Source organism: Tachyglossus aculeatus, chromosome 20 (assembly GCF_015852505.1).
Source record: "Tachyglossus aculeatus isolate mTacAcu1 chromosome 20, mTacAcu1.pri, whole genome shotgun sequence".
Taxonomy (NCBI): Eukaryota; Metazoa; Chordata; class Mammalia; order Monotremata; family Tachyglossidae; genus Tachyglossus; species Tachyglossus aculeatus.
This window is the reverse complement of record NC_052085.1, coordinates 13,966,829-13,982,363: the sequence shown is the minus strand read 5'-3', so window position 1 is coordinate 13,982,363 and position 15,535 is coordinate 13,966,829. Positions and strand designations below refer to the sequence as shown.

The window sequence follows — 15,535 nt, the reverse complement described above, 5'->3', positions numbered from 1 at the left end:
GTGAGCCTCCCCTGGGACAACCTGATCATCTTGTAACCTCCCCAGCGCTTAGAACAGTGTTTTCAACATAGTAAGCACTTAATAAATGCCATTATTATTATTATTAAGGTGGCGAGAGTGGTGGTGTGAAGTATACGGGGGGAAGTGGTCAAAGGTATTTATTGAGAGCTTAATGTGGGTTCAGCTCTGGAGAAGCAGCATGTCCTAGTGGAAAGAGCACGGGCTTGGGAGTCAGAGGACCTGGGTTCTAATCTCAGCTCCACCACTCCTTTGCTGTGTGACCTTGTGCCAGTCACTTCACTTCTCTGTGCCTCAGTACCCTTAGCCCCCTCAGTAAAATGGGGATTAAGACTGTGAGCCCCATGTGGGACAGGGACCGTGCCCAAACTTGTATCACCCTCAGCGCTTGTAGCTCAGCTAGCTTGTTCTAACCTCAGCGCTTAGAACAGTGCTTGACATATAGTAAGTGCTTAACAAATGCCATCATCATCATCATTATTATTGTTAGATAAATGCAAGCTGCCGGCCTGCATCTCTGAAAACGGCGGCTGTGAGCATTACTGCAGCGATGACCCGGATACGATTCGTCGTTGCCGCTGTGCGGAGGGATACACTCTGGGCTCTGATGGAACATCCTGTGTCCCCGAAGGTAATTTCCCAGGCCCTCCAGAGACCCACCTCCCCGGGCATCTCGCCCCCGGCCCGATGTTTGTTTTCTATCCTCCATTCCAGCTCAAAATTCCAAGGAACCTCTGAGTACTTTCCTTCAGGACTGCCAAATTCAGGAAAAGGGGGCCCTTTCCACCACCTACGTTGCTCGCCCGGGATATAGGGGATTTTCCTATATCCCGGCTCCGCCAATTATCAGCTGTGTGACTTTGGGCAAGTCACGTAACTTCTCTGGGCCTCAGTTCCCTCATCTGTAAAATGGGGATTATGACTATGAGCCCCCCGTGGGACAACCTGATCACCCTGTACCCTCCCCAGTGCTTAGAACAGTGCTTTGCCTATAGTAAGCGCTTAATAAATGTCATTATTTATTTATTTCCTCAGTAAAAGCATTCAATCATATTTATTCAGTCGTATTTACTGATCACTTACTAGGTACAGCACTTGGGAGATTACAAAACAACAATAGGCAGACATTTTCCATGCCCACAATGAAAGCAGCATTTTTTTAAGACCAGTAAGACCATCTCAGCTAAGTGGAATGGGTGATTTGAATGTATGTAATGTTGTGAGGTTGTTCGGTGTATTGTGGCCCGAAAAAAATATCTAAGTTTCTGAGTGTAAAGCAGTGTAGTGTAGTGGATAGAGCACAGGCCTGGAAATCAAGAGGACCTGGGTTCTAATCCTGGCTCTGCTACTTTGCTGTGTGACCTTGGGCAAGTCACTTCATTTGCCCTGTAAACGGAGGGTTTAAACTGTGAGCCCCATGTGGAACAGGGACTGTGTCTGACCTGATTAACTTCACTTCTCTGTGCCTCAATTCCCTCATCTGTAAAATGGGGATTAAAAATGTGAGCCCCATGTGGAACAGGGACTGTGTCCACCCTGATTAACTTTTTTTTTATCTACCCTGGTACTTAGAACAGCGCTTGGCACTTAGTAAGCGCTTAACAAGTACCATGACTATTATTACTATTATTTCAGAAATGCTTCCTAATATTCCCTTAGGCTTGAGCCCAACGTTTCCCAAAGGAAATAGCAAAATGCTATTAGCCCCACCCCCCAAATAGCCCAATTTCTCCTTGTTTTGCCTTTTATGCGCAGTGAATTAGGTCAGATCACCTTGCTTTTGACTTTGGATCCATAATTGACTTCTTGTTTTCTACAGTTGACTATCCGTGTGGGAAAATACCAGTTCTGAGAAAAAGGAATGAAAGCAAACCAGAAGGGAGAATTGTGGGTGGATATCTATGTCCTAAAGGAGAATGTCCATGGCAGGTGAGACCTCAGCTAACTTTGGTGTTCTGTTATGTGATGTTTCATCCATTCATTCGATAGTTATTTACTAAGCGCTTACTGGGTGCAAAGCACCAAACTAAGCACTGGGAAAAAATTGATGCAAGTGGAATCAGTCATGGTTTCCGTGATTCATGCTTACTGTGTTTAGAGTTCTAGACTGTAAGCTCCATCTCTAGATTGTAAACTCATTGTGAGTAGGGAATGTGTCTGTTTCTTGGTACATTGTAGTCTCCCGAGTGCTTAGTACAGTGTTCTGTACCCAGGAATTGCTCAATAAATATGACTGACTGATTTGTACAGTACCAGGTAGATTAAGAAGGCGGGCATCCAGATCCAGGCTGTATTCATTCATTCACTAGTCTTTATTGAGCACTTACTATGTGCAGAGCACTGTACTAAGTGCTTAAATACAGTGGGAGGAGTTGGAAAAACCTCAGTAAAACTGGCAATAGCAAGAGGGTGAAACATGATCATGAGAAGCAGCTTGGCTCAGTGGAAAGAGCCCGGGCTTAGGACTTAGAGGTCATGGGTTCTAATCACAGCTCCGCCACTTGTCAGCTGTGTGACTTTGGGCAAGTCACTTCACTTCTCTGGGCCTCAGTTCCCTCATCTATAAAATGGGGATTAAGACTGTGAGCCCCATGTGGGACAACCTGATTACCTTGTATCCCACCCAGCGCTTAGAACAGTGCTTGGCACATAGTAAGCGCTTAACAAATACAAATACGTTCCTTCCTCTCCCCCTTGTCCCTCTCTCCATCCCCACCATCTTACCTCCTTCCCTTCCCCACAGCACCTGTATATATGTATATATGTTTGTACATATTTATTACTCTATTTATTTATTTATTTTACTTGTACATATCTATTCTATTTATTTTACTTAGTATGTTTGGTTTTGTTCTGTCTCCCCCTTTTAGACTGTGAGCCCACTGTTGGGTAGGGACTGTCTCTATATGTTGCCAACTTGTACTTCCCAAGCGCTTAGTACAGTGCTCTGCACACAGTAAGTGCTCAATAAATACGATTGATTGATTGATTGATTAATAATAAATGATTAATAATAATTATATTCTTTAAGTGCTTACTGTGTTCCAGACACTGAACTAAGCGCTGGGGTGGGTACAAACAAATCGGGTTGGACACAATCCCTGTCCCAGGTGGGGTTCACAGTCTCAATCCCCATTTTCCAGAGGAGATAATTGAGGCACCAAGAAGTGAGGTAACTTGCCCAGGTCACACAGCAGAAAAATGGCCAAGCCGGTATTAGAACCCATGACCTTATGACTCCCACGCCTGTGCTCTTTTCCACCTAAATCTATATTTACCTAAGCACCAAGTGTGGCACTTAAACAAGTTTGGCCTTTTCCATGAGGCTTTGAAGGCCCGAATTAGTCACGATCTTCCTTGCAAGAATGAAAAAAAAAAAAATCACCCTTTACCTTTGACTAAAAGACATTGCCAGAAAGCAGCTGAGTGATTGCTGTTAAGTGCACTTTGAATTTTACTTTTATTCAATCGCATTTATTGAGCGCTTACTGTGTGCAGAGCACTGTACTAAGCGCTTGGGAAGTACAAGTTGGCAACATATAGAGATGGTCCCTACCCAACAGTGGGCTCACAGTCTAGACTTTTATGTTTCTATTTGAATGTCTATTCCTTATCCATCCATTTCCTCTTCCTTCCTTTCATGCTGAAGACTAATAGGATACTAGATCCACAAAAAAGCAGTGAGACAGTGGATAGAGCCTGGGCCTGGGTGTCAGAGGTCATGGGTTCTAATCTCGGCTCTGCCACTTGTCTGCTGTGTGAACTTGGGCAAGTCACTTCATTTCTCTGGGCCTCGGTTACCTCATCTGTAAAACATGGATTGAGACTGAGCCCCATGTGGGACAGAGACTGTGTCCAACCTGATTTGCTTGTCTCCCCCGCAGTGCTTAGTACAGTGTCTGGCATCCAGTAAGTGCTTAAATGCTGCAATTAAATTATTATTATTATTATTAGTAGTAGTAGTAGTAGTAGAAGCTTGACCAAGGAGGGTAGACTTTTTCACATCCTTATGACCAGGTTTAGGTCAGGAAAATCAAGAAAACCTTCACCATATTAGTTCAGTGCCTTGCACACAGGAAATGCTCAATAAATGCAATTGATTGACTGATATATCTCTTGGCTTTGGGCAGGCTCTGATAATGATGAATCAGAAACTGCTCTGCGGGGGTACCCTTCTATCTTCCACCTGGGTGGTTTCTGCCGCTCACTGCTTTGAAAGGATCAACTTTAAAAACATGCAAAACCTAACAGTAGTTCTGGGTAAGTACCTTCCCTCTTTTCTCCCCTACCTTTTAAAACATATTTTGTTGAATTACACTGAACAGTGTAAGGAACAGTGACAGATATTTCAGTACAGTTGACACATAAGCATTTAGTACAGTGCTGTACCCCCAGTAGTTGCTCAATAAATACTGATCGATTGACTTCACAGAAGGAATGACATTCAAAGACGCTTGCCTGAAAAAGCCTTTTGCCCGTCTCCCTTCTGGTTTCCGAAGAATATCATTCCTCGTGGAGCCAGGACTAAAATAATAATTTCAATTTCCTTTCTGACTTTCGCTGGAGACCAAATTATCCCCAGGGAAACAAATTCATCCCCATTTTAGAGATGGAGAAACTGAGGCTCGGAGATAAGATGGTCAGCTATTAGTGGAGGGAGGAATGAACTGTGGCTTTTAACTTCCTAATCCTGTAGTCACCAAGAAACGGTCTCTCACAGGGAATGCCACCACAGCCTCAGATGAAGAGCAGAGGGAGGTGAGCCAATCTCTGCTCTTAAATTCTTAGGATTGATGTGAAGAAGTTTCCCTAGATTTCTTCTGGAAAGCAAAGAAAGCAGCAGCAGTGGCAGCAGGAGAAAAAATAATAATGATAATTATGGCATTTATTAAGCGCTTACTATGTGCTAAGCACTGGGAGGGAACACAGTTCCTATGTTCCATGATAGTTAACCCCAATTGATTCATCATTTATTGAGTGCTTACAGGGCGCAGAGCACTGTACTAAGCACTCAGGAGAGTACAAGACAACAGAGTTGCTAGACACATTCCCTGTCCTTGAGGAGCTCATAATTTAAAGGGGGTGAATAACTGTCTGTCGGATGTGTCTCTATATGTTGCTAACGTGTACTTCCCAAGCGCTTAGTACAGTGCTCTGCACACAGTAAGCGCTCAATAAATACGATTGATTGATTGATATGAGGGAGGGCAGGTATTCCAGGCCAGAGGCAGGATGTGGGTGAGGGGTCGGCGGTGAGATAGATGAGATGAAGGTACAGTGAGAAGGTTAGCATTAGAGGAGTGAAGTGTGCACTCTGAATTGTAGTAGGAGAGTAGCGAGGAGTGGTAGGAGTGGGACATGATGATTGAATGCTTTAAAGTCGGTGGAGAGGAGTTTTTGTTTGATGTGGAGGTGGATGGGCAACCACTGGAGTTTCTTGAGGAGTGGGGAACACACGTCCTGTACATTTTTCTAGAAAAATGATCCGGGCAGCGGAACCAAGTTTGAATTGGAATGGGGAGAGACAGAAGGCTGGGAGGTGAGCAAGGAGGCTGATAGAGTAGTCAAGGCGGGATAGGATGAGGGATTGTATTAAGAAAGCGGTTTGGATGGAGAGGAAAGGACAGAGGGTAGCGATGCCGCGAAGGTGGAACCGACAGAATTTAGTGATGGATTGAATATGTGCGTTGAATGAGACAGGAGTCCAGGATAATGCCAAAGTCATGGGCTTGTGAGACAGGAAGGATGGCGGTGCCGTCTACGGTGATGGGAAAGTCAGGGAAAGGACAGGCTCATGGGTAGGGAACATATCTACCGCCTCTCCTCCGTTGTCCTCTCCCAAGCGCTTAGGGCAGCGCCCTGTATGCAGTAAGCCCTCATTAATCGATTCTCTCCAAGGGGAGCACGAAATAGGCCAAATAGAAGGGAGCGAATCGGAAGTGGGAGTGCGGAAGATCATCAGGCACGAGCTTTACGTCCAGACGCAGACGGACCACGACATCGCCCTGCTCCTCCTGAGCCAGCCGGTGGTTTTCAGCGACTTCGTGGTGCCGCTCTGCCTGCCCGAGTGGCGGCTGTCCATCGGCGAGCTGGCCATGGTGCGACGGTCCTCCGTGAGCGGCTGGGGCCAGCTCCTGGAGCGGGGGGCCACCTCCCTCCACCTCATGAGGATCGAGGTGCCGCGGATCAAGACGCAGGATTGCAAGAAGTGGATCAACCACTCGGCCCAGGCCCCCGTCATCACGGACAACATGTTCTGCGCCGGCTACCTAGACGGCTCCAAGGACTCCTGCAAGGGCGACAGCGGCGGCCCTCACGCCACCAAGTACAAGGCCACGTGGTTCCTGACGGGCATCGTCAGCTGGGGGGAGGGCTGTGCCTCCGTCGGCCACTACGGCATCTACACCAGGGTGTCCCAGTTCATTGAGTGGTTGAACAGGAATATGGATTCCTAGGCCCTCCTTTTCCCTCCCCCACCTCCCTCCCTCCCTCCCTCAAGACAAGTGCGCTGCGGCTCTTTGAAATTCCTCTTTGGAATCCTGACCCCTTTCTCTCCCCCTGCCCCGAGATGAAATAAACGCTCCCCGGCACGGAATTGTTCTCCCACATAAAGGCGTTTTTCTGTTTTGGAAGGTATTTGTGATCTGGGGCCTTCGAACAGCTCCCGAGAGAACCCGGGACCTGGGAAGCAGAGGACCTCATTCATTCGATCGTATTTAGTGAGCGCTTACCGTTGTGCAGAGCACTGCACTAAGCGCTTGGGAGAGGACAACAGAACAATAAACAGGCATATTCCCGGCCCACAATGAGCTTCTCTCGCTCCCCAAGTCTCCTTGTAGAGCTGGCCTCCAAGTAACAAGCAAACAGTATCAGAACACAAAACAACATTCTAATGACAGCAAGAGTTCAAATACAAGGTATCTCACCCCATTTTTCTCTGCCCCTCCCATCATCCCAACTCTCCTTTAAGCCATAGCTGCCGCGTAAATGGAGACTAGAGATCAGTCGAATCCCATTCCTGACCGGAATATGGGAGAATCATGAAAGGCCCTATTCTGTGTCTTGACTAAAAAGCAAACCCAAAGATCCTCTTTTCTAATTACTCTTCTAACTTTCAGGACCAAGTCCAACTCTAGAACTTCACCACTGACCGTCTTCAAAGTGGGTATTGAACAAACAGTACTTTTTTCTCCACTCACCAAAGCCACATTTCACCCCCCAGACCATGTTTTGGGTCTTCACTTGAAAGCAAACCGGTCTTGATAGGACTACTCGTTTTTCAGAGGGCTCAACAATTTCCAGGTGAGCCCTTGCCGAGCTGCCCTGGACGCTGCTCTCTCTCTACTGCAGCACTTCCTGGGGACCGAAAATAATAATTTCTTAAAGGTGTATTGCCCCAACAAAAGCCGGACTCCCATTCTTCCCCTGCAGCTTCTTCTCCCCAGCTGGAAGCTGTCAGGAGAAACGAGAACAGTTGAATCCCATGTGTTCTAATGCCGGCTCTGCCACTTGTCTTCTGTGTGATCTTGGGGAAGTCACTTTTTGGGGCCTCAGCTTCCTCATCTGTAAAATGGGGAGAGAATACTTTTTCTCCTTTCCCTTTAGACGGCAAGTCCCATGTGGAGAAGAGTCTGTGTCTGACCTGATTATCTCGTATCTGCTCCAGCTCTTAGCATAGTGATTTTTGTGTGTGTGTGGTGGGGGGGGGGGGGCGGGGGGGAATTGTTAAACACCTACTATGTGCCAGGCACTGTTCTAAGTACAGGGATAGATAATAATAATAATAATTATGGTATTTTTTAAGCACTTTTCTATGTTGCCAGGCACTATACTAAGTGGTGGGGTGGATACAAGCAAATCGAGTTGGACACAGTCCCTGTCCCACATGAGGCTCACATTCTTAATCCCCATTTTACAAAGAGAGAACTGAAGCCCAGTGAAGTGACCTGCCTAAGGTCACAGAGCAGACAAGTGGCTGAGCCGGGATTAGAACCCATGACCTTCTGATTCTCAGGCCCGTGTTCTATCCACTACGCCATGCTACAAGTTAATCAGGCCCACGTCCCACGTGGGGCTCACAGTCTTAATCCCCATTTTACAAATGAGGTAACTGAGGCCCTGGGAAGCAGTGACCTCCCCAAAGACCACACAGCAGACAAGTCACAGAGCTGAGACTAGAATCCATGCCCGGGCTCTGTATCCGCTAGTCCACACTGTTTAGCGTTTAGTAAGTGCTTAACCAATATTATTATTATTGTCATTATTATTTTAGCATCCCTGTATCTGCTCGTGGTTTTTTTTTTTAACCCTTGTGCTTGGTGAAGGAACAGGAAGAGCTGGAGGGAGGCATCAGAGGGCCAAGATGCCAACCCATCGGAGAAATGAATTTTTGAATTCGGTGCCACCTGTGCCGAAGCTGGACGCGAAAGGGGGCGGAAGCTGAGGTGACGATTCGGAGGCCTGCCTGGGCCAGGAGCAGGGACCCTATCCCCATCCAGGCCGGGAAGAAGCTCTCCCTCAGACCCCTTTCCCAACACCAAGGTGAGGTCACGGCGGCGACGGGATTGGCGCCCCAGCTTCAAGTGGGAAATTGAAAGGAAGGTCGCTAGGGAAGCAGCGGGGCCTAGTGGAAAGAGTCATGGCCTGGGAGCCAGACGACCCTGGGTACAAATCCCAACTCCCCCCTGCTTATCTGCTCCGGGACTTTGGGCAAGTCACCTAACTTCTCTGAGCCTCAGTTCCCTCAACTGCAGAATGGGGATTCAATCCTTGTTTTCCGTCCTACTTAGACCGAGAGCTCCGTGTGGGACCTGATGAGCTCGCATTCATTCAATTCAGTCAATTGTATTTACTGAGCGCTTACTGTGTGCACAGCACTGTATTAAGCGCTGGGGTAGAAACAAGATAATCGGGTTGGACACAGTCCCTGTCCCACAGAGGGCTCGCAGTCTTAATCCCCGTTTTCCAGATGAGGGAACTGAGGCACAGAGAAGTTAAGTAACTTGCCCAAGATCACACAGCAGACGAGGGGCAGAGCCGAAATTAGAACCCAGGTCCTTCCAACTCCCAGGCCCATGCTCTATCCACTAGGCCACACCGCTTGGTACCTGGCACCTAGGAAAGTCTTAACAAATACCATTTAAAAACGTACAATAAGGTGTGAGTGCTGCCTGTATGATTCCCACCAGTGTGAATTCTCTTGGGCAAGTCACTTAACTTCTCTGGGCTTCAGTTTCCTCATCGGTAAGATGTGGAGTAAGACCTTGAGCCCCATGTGGGACATAGAGTGGGTCAAACCTTGATTAGGTCGTATCTACCCCAGTGCTTAGTACAGAGCCTGGCATCTAAGAAGCGCTTAACAAATGCCACACACACAAAAATGTACAATAAGATGTGATCTCTGCTTGTGGGTTTCCCACATTAGTGAAATTTGTATGGCTTCTCTCTAGTGTGACTTCTCTGGCGTTGGAGAAGATCTGAGTGTTCAGCTGAGGGTTTGGTGTTTGATAAGGTACAAACTCCATTTGAAAGCTTTCCTACATTGGTTACATTTATGGGGTGTCAGAATGTGCGATCTCTGATGTTTGCTCAAGGCTGAGTTGTTTTTAAAAGCATTCCCACATTCGTAGCAGTTGAAAGGTTTCTTTCTGGGGTGAGCTGTGAAATGATGTGCAATAAGGTGTGACGGGAAAGGGGTTAGAAGGACTTTAAGTCTTCAGGGGAAATGGGAGGAATGGGACAGGAAGTCTTCAGGGGAAAGGGGAGGAAGAGGGACAGGAAATCCTCAAGGGAAATGGGGAAAAAAGTACAGAAAGTCTTCGGGGGGGAAAGGGGGGAAAGGAGGAGATGGGGACAGTCTTTCAGAGGAAAGGAGACAAGAAGTTCTCGGGGAAAGGGGAAGAAGTACAGGAAATCTTCATAGGAAAGGAGAGGAAGAGGGACAGGAACTCCTCTGGCGAAAGGCAGGGATGGGGAAAGAAAGTCTTCAGGAGAAAGGAGACAGGAAATCCTCTGGGGAAAGTGGGAAAGGGGACAGAAAGACCTCGGGAAGGGGAGAAGAGGGACAGGAAGTCTTCAGGTGAAAGGGGGAAGTGAAAAACTGAATCAGTATCCTCCAACAATTCCCAAGAATCCTCAGACTCCGTACCTTTACTGTGCAGACCAACAGGAGAATTCCCAGAGCAACTTTCCCTTGGTCAACAGAGGTGAGCCTGCCAGTTCTGTTCCCTCTCCAGGAGGAATGGAGAATTTGGAGCATATGAAAGTCCCCCCAGGGTGGCGATCCTGAATTGCTACATTTCCAACATTCCCAGAGGGGTTGGAATTGAATGGAAATTAGATTCCAGCGCCCCTCAGCTCACAGGTAGAGTGGCCACTAATGGCCCTCGTGGATACAGGACAGGAAGGAGCTTGAAATGTCATCGGCGATGCACTATTTTGTAGTAATCCGGCCCCAGGCTGCCAAAACCTAGGACGTATGTCCAGGATGCTCTGAGCCCTGAGGCAGAAACAAGTTGGACACAGTCCCTGTCCCACGAGGGGTTCACAGTCTTCATCCTCATTTTACAGATGATGTAACTGAGGCACAGGGAAGTGAAAGGACAGGGGACAGCTTGGACTGCTGGGGAAAATACAAAATAAGAGATTAACTGGCTGCCACCACCAGACCCAATCTGCCAGTCTCGGCCATTAGATCTCTAATCCCCTTCCCGGCCTGAGCTGTGACCTTCCCTATCGCCATTCGGGGCAGATTTCTGCCTCTGTCCCGAGGCTGTGCCCCCAAAATAACCTTTACAAGGAAAGAAAGGCAAGAATCTACCCCCCCACCTACCCCATTTTTTTATGGTCTGTCTTAAGAGAAGCAGCGTGGCTCAGTGGAAAGAGCCCGGGCTTGGGAATCAGAAGTCCTGGGTTCAAATCCCGGCTCCACCGCTGGTCAGCTGTGTGACTTTGGGCAAGTCACTTCACTTCTCTGGGCCTGTTACCTCATCTGTGAAATGGGGATTAGGATTGTGAGGCCCACATGGGACAACCTGATCACGTTGTATCCTCCCCTGCGCTTAGAACAGTGCTTTGCAATCAATCAATCAATCGTATTTATTGAGCACTTACTGTGTGCAGAGCACTGTACTAAGCGCTTGGAAAGTACAAGTTGGCAACATATAGAGGCAGTCCGTACCCAACAGTGGGCTCACAGTCTAGAAGGGGGAAACAGAGAACAAAACTAAACATATTAACAAAATAAAATAAATAGAATAGATATGTACAAGTAAAATAAATAAATAAATAGAGTAATAAATATGTACAAACATATATACAGGTGCTGTAGGGAAGGAAAGGAGGTAAGATGGGGGGATGGAGAGAGGGAGGAGGGGGAGAGGAAGGAGGGGGCTCAGTCTGGGAAGGCCTCCTGGAGGAGATGAGCTCTCAGTAGGGCCTTTGCACATAGTAAGCGCTTAACAAATACCAAAATTATTATTATTATTATTATTAAGCACTTTCTAAGTGTCAAGCACTGTTCTAAGGCGACAAGAAGTGTGTGCTCTAATGAAGAGCGTACAGGCCTTAGAGTCAGAAGGACCTGGGTTCTAATACTGGCTCTGTTGCTTGTCTGCCGTAGGACCCTGGGTGAGTCATTTAACTTCTCCGGGCCTCAGTTCCCTCCCCTGCAAAATGGGGGTTGAGACTGTGAGCCCCATGTGGGAGATGGACTGTGTCCAACCTGGTTAGCTTTTATCTACCCCAGCATGTAGTAAGTGCCCGGCACATAGCGCTTAACAAATGGCAACTCCAGTTAATCAGGCTGGATACATGGGGGGCTCACAATCTAAGTAGGAGGGAGAACAGGTTTCGAGTCCCCAGTTTACAGATGAGGAAGCTGAGGCCGACACAAGTGAAGGGACTTGCCCAAGGTCACACAGCAGGCCAGTGGCAGAGCTGGGATTAGAACCCAGACCCGAGGTCTAGCCACTAAACCACGCTGCTTCCCCTTCAGAAATAAGGTGGCCATGGGAGGCACGAAGGGATCCAGGATGTTAGTCCCGTGCTCTGCACACAGTAAGCGCTCAGTAAACACGACTGAATTAAAGAATGTGGCTTTGCTGATCTGGAAGTAACGGGGACAGTGTGTGTGTGTATCAGGATACACAATGTCACAATGACACCACCTGGAGCCTTTTACAACAACCCTCAGGATTTGGTCCTGATCCCCAGGGAATCTGAACCCTCCCTGTTTATTCTACAACTCTGGCATTCCCTTCCCTGGTCTCTATAAACAGAGATTCTGCTTCTAAGCCCCAGGACTCAGTGGTGGGAGCCGAGGTGGAGGGAGGCTGGGAGAATAATTATTAGTAATAATAATATTCATTCATTCAATTGTATTTATTGAGCGCTTACTGTGTGCAGAGCACTGTACTAAGGAAGTACAAGTTGGCAACATTTCGAGACGGTCCCTACCCAACAACGGGCTCACAGTCTAGAAGGGGAGAGACAGACAACAAAACAAAACATGGGGACAGGTGTCAGGTCATCAGAATAAATAGAAATAAAGCTAGATAATACTTGTTAAGCACTACTATGTGCCAAGCACTCTACTAGGTGCTGGAGTAGGTGCAAGATAATGAGATCAGATATTCATTCATTCATTCACTCAGTTGTATTTATTGAGCACTTACTAGGGGCAGAGCACTGTACAAAGCGCCTGGGAAAGTACAATACAATAAACAGTGACACGCCCTGCCCACAACTGTCCATCCTCCACCATAGGGCTCGTGGTCTAAGTAGAGGGAGAACATGTATTTAAAATAAAAGTATTGGACATAAATGATTCTGGTGACATAAATTCCACACAGGGGACAGACCAGCTGAAAACTGGGGCACGGTCCAGCTTACCTTGGGGTGCAGCGAGTTTGACATCCTGTGGACCACCCCCACCAGTCCCCCGGGCAAGACAGTCAGTCGGTCAATTGTATTTACTGAGCGCTCACAGTGTGCAGAGCACTGTACTAATCGCTTGGGAGAGTACAATACAACAATAGAGCAGAAACATTCCCTGCCCACAGTGAGATTACAGTCGCCATAACCCCCATCCGCACGTCCAGCCCATCTCCCCGGCTGGCTCTGGTCAACTTTGCTAGGGTGTGGCATGGCAGAGAGACAGTCTTCCCCTTCTGGCACCTCTCAGGAGGGTGCCTCTCCCCCCCCGCCACCAAAAAAAAAAGACAACCCCTGTGCTTTAGCCCATTTCCAAACCGCTTCCGGGCCGGAGGCCGGCTTCCTCACAGGCCTTCGGGCAGGCGGTGGGTGTCGGCTAGGCCCCGAGCCCCCGACGCTGCCGGCACCATCTCTGTCCCGCACTGCGTGACATCACCGCCCGGCCCAAGCAACCAATCAGTCCCACGGGTCTGTTTGCCGTGATAAGCAGAAAGACAACAGAACCCGGTCCGGGGAGGGCAGTGTTGGCTGAACCTTGCTCTGGGCAGGCCCCGCGGCTGCCGGGGAGACAGGGCGGCTCTCCACAGCCATGGCGGGCCGGCTGCATCTCGTGCTGCTGCTGTTCGCTTGCTTGTCCGCCCTCCCACCCGCTGTGGAAAATGGTAGGAGCCCCTCCGGCCCTTCCCGCGAGGTCCTCTGAGGGACTGAAATGAAAATGGGAGCTTTCTGGGATGGGGGGAGGAGGGGCCTTGGCACCCTGGAATAATCTGAAGGGTGAGGTTGGGGGGTCGGAGTGGTGGGGAGGGGCAACCTAGGACCACTGCGGGGGCAGTTGGGTTCATGCCAACCCTTGCCTCAAAATCTCCTTCCTGTGAGAACTTCCACGATCCTTTGCTTCTACCTGGGGATGAAGATGAAGAGGGGAAAGGAACTGCTCCTGCAGGGTGGGAGGGAAAAGAATGGGAGAAGAAAGGAGGACCCAAGGGTTACAGAGCCAGTGAGAGGAGGATGGGAATCCCTCCGCCTCCCCCTCCCCATCGTCCTCTCAGCCGGACTCTAGAAAGGGGAAGGAAGTGGTTCACAGGAGAGGAAATGCAGAAACTCCCTTGGACAGTGCTCTGAGGGGGCCCAAGAAGTCTTCCCCAGCCTGGAGACGTCTAAGAGAAGAAGAGAGAACAGGGAAGAGATAAAAAAACAAAAGCAGAGGGGAGATGGGGCCTCTCTGGGTCAGCCCTACCGGTCCCTAACCAACAGCTTTCCTTTTAGTGTTCAGCAGTCGAGAAAATGCCAACAAGGTTCTGGAACGGGCCAAGCGGGCGAATTCGTTATTTGAGGAGCTGAAGAAAGGGAACCTGGAAAGGGAATGTGTGGAAGAGACCTGCTCCTTCGAAGAAGCCAGAGAAGTGTTTGAAGACACGGAGAAAACTGTAAGGCGAATGCTCTGGAGCAAGAATAATGCACTTAGCCTTAAGCCTTAAGCCTTGGAGAAGCAGCGTGGCTCAGTGGAAAGAGCCCGGGCTTTGGAGTCAGAGGTCACGGGTTCAAATCCCGGCTCTGCCGCTTGTCAGCTGTGTGACTTTGGGCAAGTCACTTAACTTCTCTGGGCCCCAGTTTCCTCATCTGTAAAATGGGGATGAACACTTTGAGCCCCCCGTGGGACAGCCTTATCACATTGTACCCTCCCCAGCGCTTAGAACAGTGCTTTGCGCATAGTAAGCACTTAATAAATGCCATTATTATTAAGCCGAGCAGATTCTTCGGCCCCTGGTAGAAGTAGGTTAAGGGAGGATCAGTCAAAGGGCGATGTGCTTCCTGCCTTTCTAAGAGTTTCCACTCAAAGCAGAAAAGAAAAAGCACAAAGAAAGGGAAAGGGTCGAACTGTAGCATTTGAGCACCCACTTTGTGCAGTGCACTGTGCTAGGCGCTAGAGAAGTGCAGAATAGTGAACTGACACATGCCCTGCCCACAAGGAGCTTACATCCTAATGGGGAGATAAACATAAAAGGCATATGCTAAGCACTGAGAGAAAAGCAACGACATAGAAAAAAATCATACATTTATTCCATTGTAGTTAGTGAGAGCTTACTTTGTGCAAAGCACTGTGCTTAACGCTTGGGAGAGTTACTTCTTCATTCCCATCTCTCTCAAGTCCCTCCTAACTTGCTTCTGCCCTAAGCATTGTGTTCCTGCTTTAGAGAGATGGTTTAGGACAGAAAGGGGAAATTAACAAGTTCATAGAAGGCCTTAATTCATCGTCCAACATTTTCCCTTGACTGTATCCTAGGAGGATTGAGTATATTTTCTAGGATTGCCCCCACCTGGGAAACGTGTGGGCTAGATGTGGAGGATGGCAATACAGAGCCAATCTGTGGTATTTTGGAAAATTAGCACTCGAGGAGACGATGAGGCAAAATAAAATAGACAGTTTGTTCTAGTATGGTCAATTCTGCCGTAGCGTGTGTTTACATGACTGGATATGGATAGAACTCTGTTGGGGAATTAAGAAACGTTCTTCCCACAGTGTGCATCTGTCGGAAGGAATGGTTGTGTCGATGCGTGGGTTCGAGGCAGGAATGGAACATGA

At 48.3% G+C, this 15,535-nt stretch overlaps 1 protein-coding gene across 1 annotated transcript in view; it reads left to right on the top strand.

Moving 5' to 3' along the window:
• Positions 1 to 15,535, top strand: part of LOC119941265 — a 32,193-nt gene that overhangs the window by 5,196 nt on the left and 11,462 nt on the right. The window contains exons 5-14 of the mRNA XM_038761647.1: positions 509 to 649; positions 1,838 to 1,947; positions 4,149 to 4,278; positions 5,917 to 6,469; positions 8,435 to 8,600; positions 9,468 to 9,529; positions 10,254 to 10,381; positions 12,870 to 12,970; positions 13,487 to 13,613; positions 14,218 to 14,378. Of these exons, the coding sequence (XP_038617575.1) occupies positions 509 to 649; positions 1,838 to 1,947; positions 4,149 to 4,278; positions 5,917 to 6,469; positions 8,435 to 8,600; positions 9,468 to 9,529; positions 10,254 to 10,381; positions 12,870 to 12,970; positions 13,487 to 13,613; positions 14,218 to 14,378 (1,679 nt within the window). The remainder of the gene's footprint in view (positions 1 to 508; positions 650 to 1,837; positions 1,948 to 4,148; positions 4,279 to 5,916; positions 6,470 to 8,434; positions 8,601 to 9,467; positions 9,530 to 10,253; positions 10,382 to 12,869; positions 12,971 to 13,486; positions 13,614 to 14,217; positions 14,379 to 15,535) is intronic.